Source organism: Parasteatoda tepidariorum, chromosome 7 (assembly GCF_043381705.1).
Source record: "Parasteatoda tepidariorum isolate YZ-2023 chromosome 7, CAS_Ptep_4.0, whole genome shotgun sequence".
Lineage (NCBI taxonomy): Eukaryota > Metazoa > Arthropoda > Arachnida > Araneae > Theridiidae > Parasteatoda > Parasteatoda tepidariorum.
The window spans coordinates 36,918,629-36,920,666 of record NC_092210.1 but is presented as its reverse complement, the minus strand read 5'-3'; the positions used below and the strand labels follow the sequence as shown (position 1 = coordinate 36,920,666).

Sequence of the window (2,038 nt, the reverse complement as noted above, 5' to 3'; positions counted from 1 at the left end):
CAAAAACTAGATCTCATTTAATCCGGGTGTGAGGATTTCAAATTTGAAACTAGTTTTGTTCTTAAATCAAGAAATTTTTTTATGTAACAATATAACAGGGGATAACGAAAATTTTGTTACAGCAGTTTAGAAAAGTTAGAGCACATCAGGATTAAAGCTGCACAGGAACACATGCCCACCACCATTGTACGCGTCTAGGGGTGTTTTCTTATTATAAAGTTTTCAGAAGTAAATGAAGAATTAGTTCAACATAAGGAAGCGCACCAAGTGGTGAATTACAACACCTCTTGGCATGAGCTTCTATGTAATTTTAATCCTGATAATTTGCTCAAATTCCTCTAGAAATTTGTAGCTGCATTTACGTGATCCCATGTTGCGTATAATGTATTAAAACTTGTACATTTCGATAAGAAAAGTAGATTGGAATGTCATTTAAAAATTATAGATGGGAGAGATAAACCGATTGCAGCCTAGAAATCAGCGGCATGAAAATATTCACAATCCATGAAAAATTACATTTAGCAGGAAAGAAAACTCCCATGCGTAATGTATGAACAAATATAAAAATGACAAAGCAGCAATGAATAAGTTAGAAAAACAATGAGACCTCTTACGGAAAAATGTGAAATTAGAATGAATATAATTATGTTGTGAATAACTGACGCAGCTCATTCCAAGACACCTCTACAAAAAGGTTGTTATTTCTTTTTACTCCAAAGCTGCCATACAGGCTATTGCATCTAAGGAAATGCCCATATCAAAGAATATACAAGACTGTCTGGCCCTCTTGGAGAAACTGAAAATCGATGGTCGTCAAGTTATTCTACAATGGATCCCAGGACATTGCGATATCTATGGCAACGAACAAGCTGATATGTTGGCAAAACAAGGCACAAAAATAATCCAACAACCAAATTCCAATAGATCCTTTCATTCTACGAAAATCTACATCAAAAATTCAATGTGGAAAAATTGGAAAGTGTCCCTTTCTTCCCGTATATCCCTGAAAAGTTGGGGGAACTTTTTAGATCGGGGAATTACAAACAGACCCGGTGAAAAGGCTGTGGCAGAATTTAGACTTGCGGTGGGTCATGACATTCTTGCGCACGACCTCCACCGCATTGGTATTTTTACGAGTCCGACTCGCTCACCCTGTAGGAAATTCGAAGTAATGCATAGGAAGCACTTGATGGGATGATCGGCTGTACGCGGAGACTCCGAAGTGAGCAGATATTGGAGTGCTAGGCATCTGCTAATGAGTCATTGACTTTTTTTTCTCTTATCTATGTTTATTCTTCTTGTTAAGAGTTTGTCAATTTCTGCCTTTGGAAATTAAAAAAAAATTTTGTGAATAAAATGTAACACATACAAAAAGACCTCGTGTAAATAAAATCCGCTTACTTCATTATTTGATTCGGTGTCATAGCTTGACTGATATTTTTCATTCAGTATGCATGTTTATGATTTATTTTTATAACAACAAAGGGACATTTTTGCTTAGAAGGTTTTTTTAAATGATATGGTCAAAATGGTGCCTATTTAGTAAAAATCAACTAAATATTTAAGATTTTAATATTTATAATTTTTATTTTATCTCCTTTGGCTGTTCAAGGGGCCTTCAATTTAGCTATTGGCCAATAGATTCCAGAGACGATTTATACCGAAGCTAAAGTGGATCTCATTGAATTCCACCCTTTCCTGGATGGGGCAACTTAAAGATTGTAATACATTAGTTTTTGCGGGTGTTCACTACAGTGAAAAAAATACCGCATTAGTTTTTCTTCTACCTTAAAATATCATTGACTTAACGACCAAAGAAAAATATCTTTCTTTATTTAAAAAATTAATGAAATTACAAAACATAAATTATTAGTGCAAGGAATTCTGAGAAATCGTACCCTGGCAATTACCTTTAAAATTAAATACTATCAAAATAAGAAACTCTAGACAGTATTATTTAATTCAGTATTAGTTATATAACCTCTACTTTAAAAAAAACATCAGAGCAGAAAATGCTGGAAGGGTGCAACCCGGGAAA

The 2,038-nt window shown here is 34.3% G+C and overlaps 1 protein-coding gene across 1 annotated transcript; it reads left to right on the top strand.

The window, feature by feature from the left end:
• Positions 1–748: 748 nt before the first annotated feature.
• On the top strand, positions 749–1,198 carry LOC122269464 (uncharacterized). Its single transcript, XM_043042731.2, has one exon. It carries the CDS (start codon positions 749–751, stop codon positions 1,196–1,198), a length of 450 nt encoding a protein of 149 aa, XP_042898665.2.
• Positions 1,199–2,038: the final 840 nt, after the last annotated feature.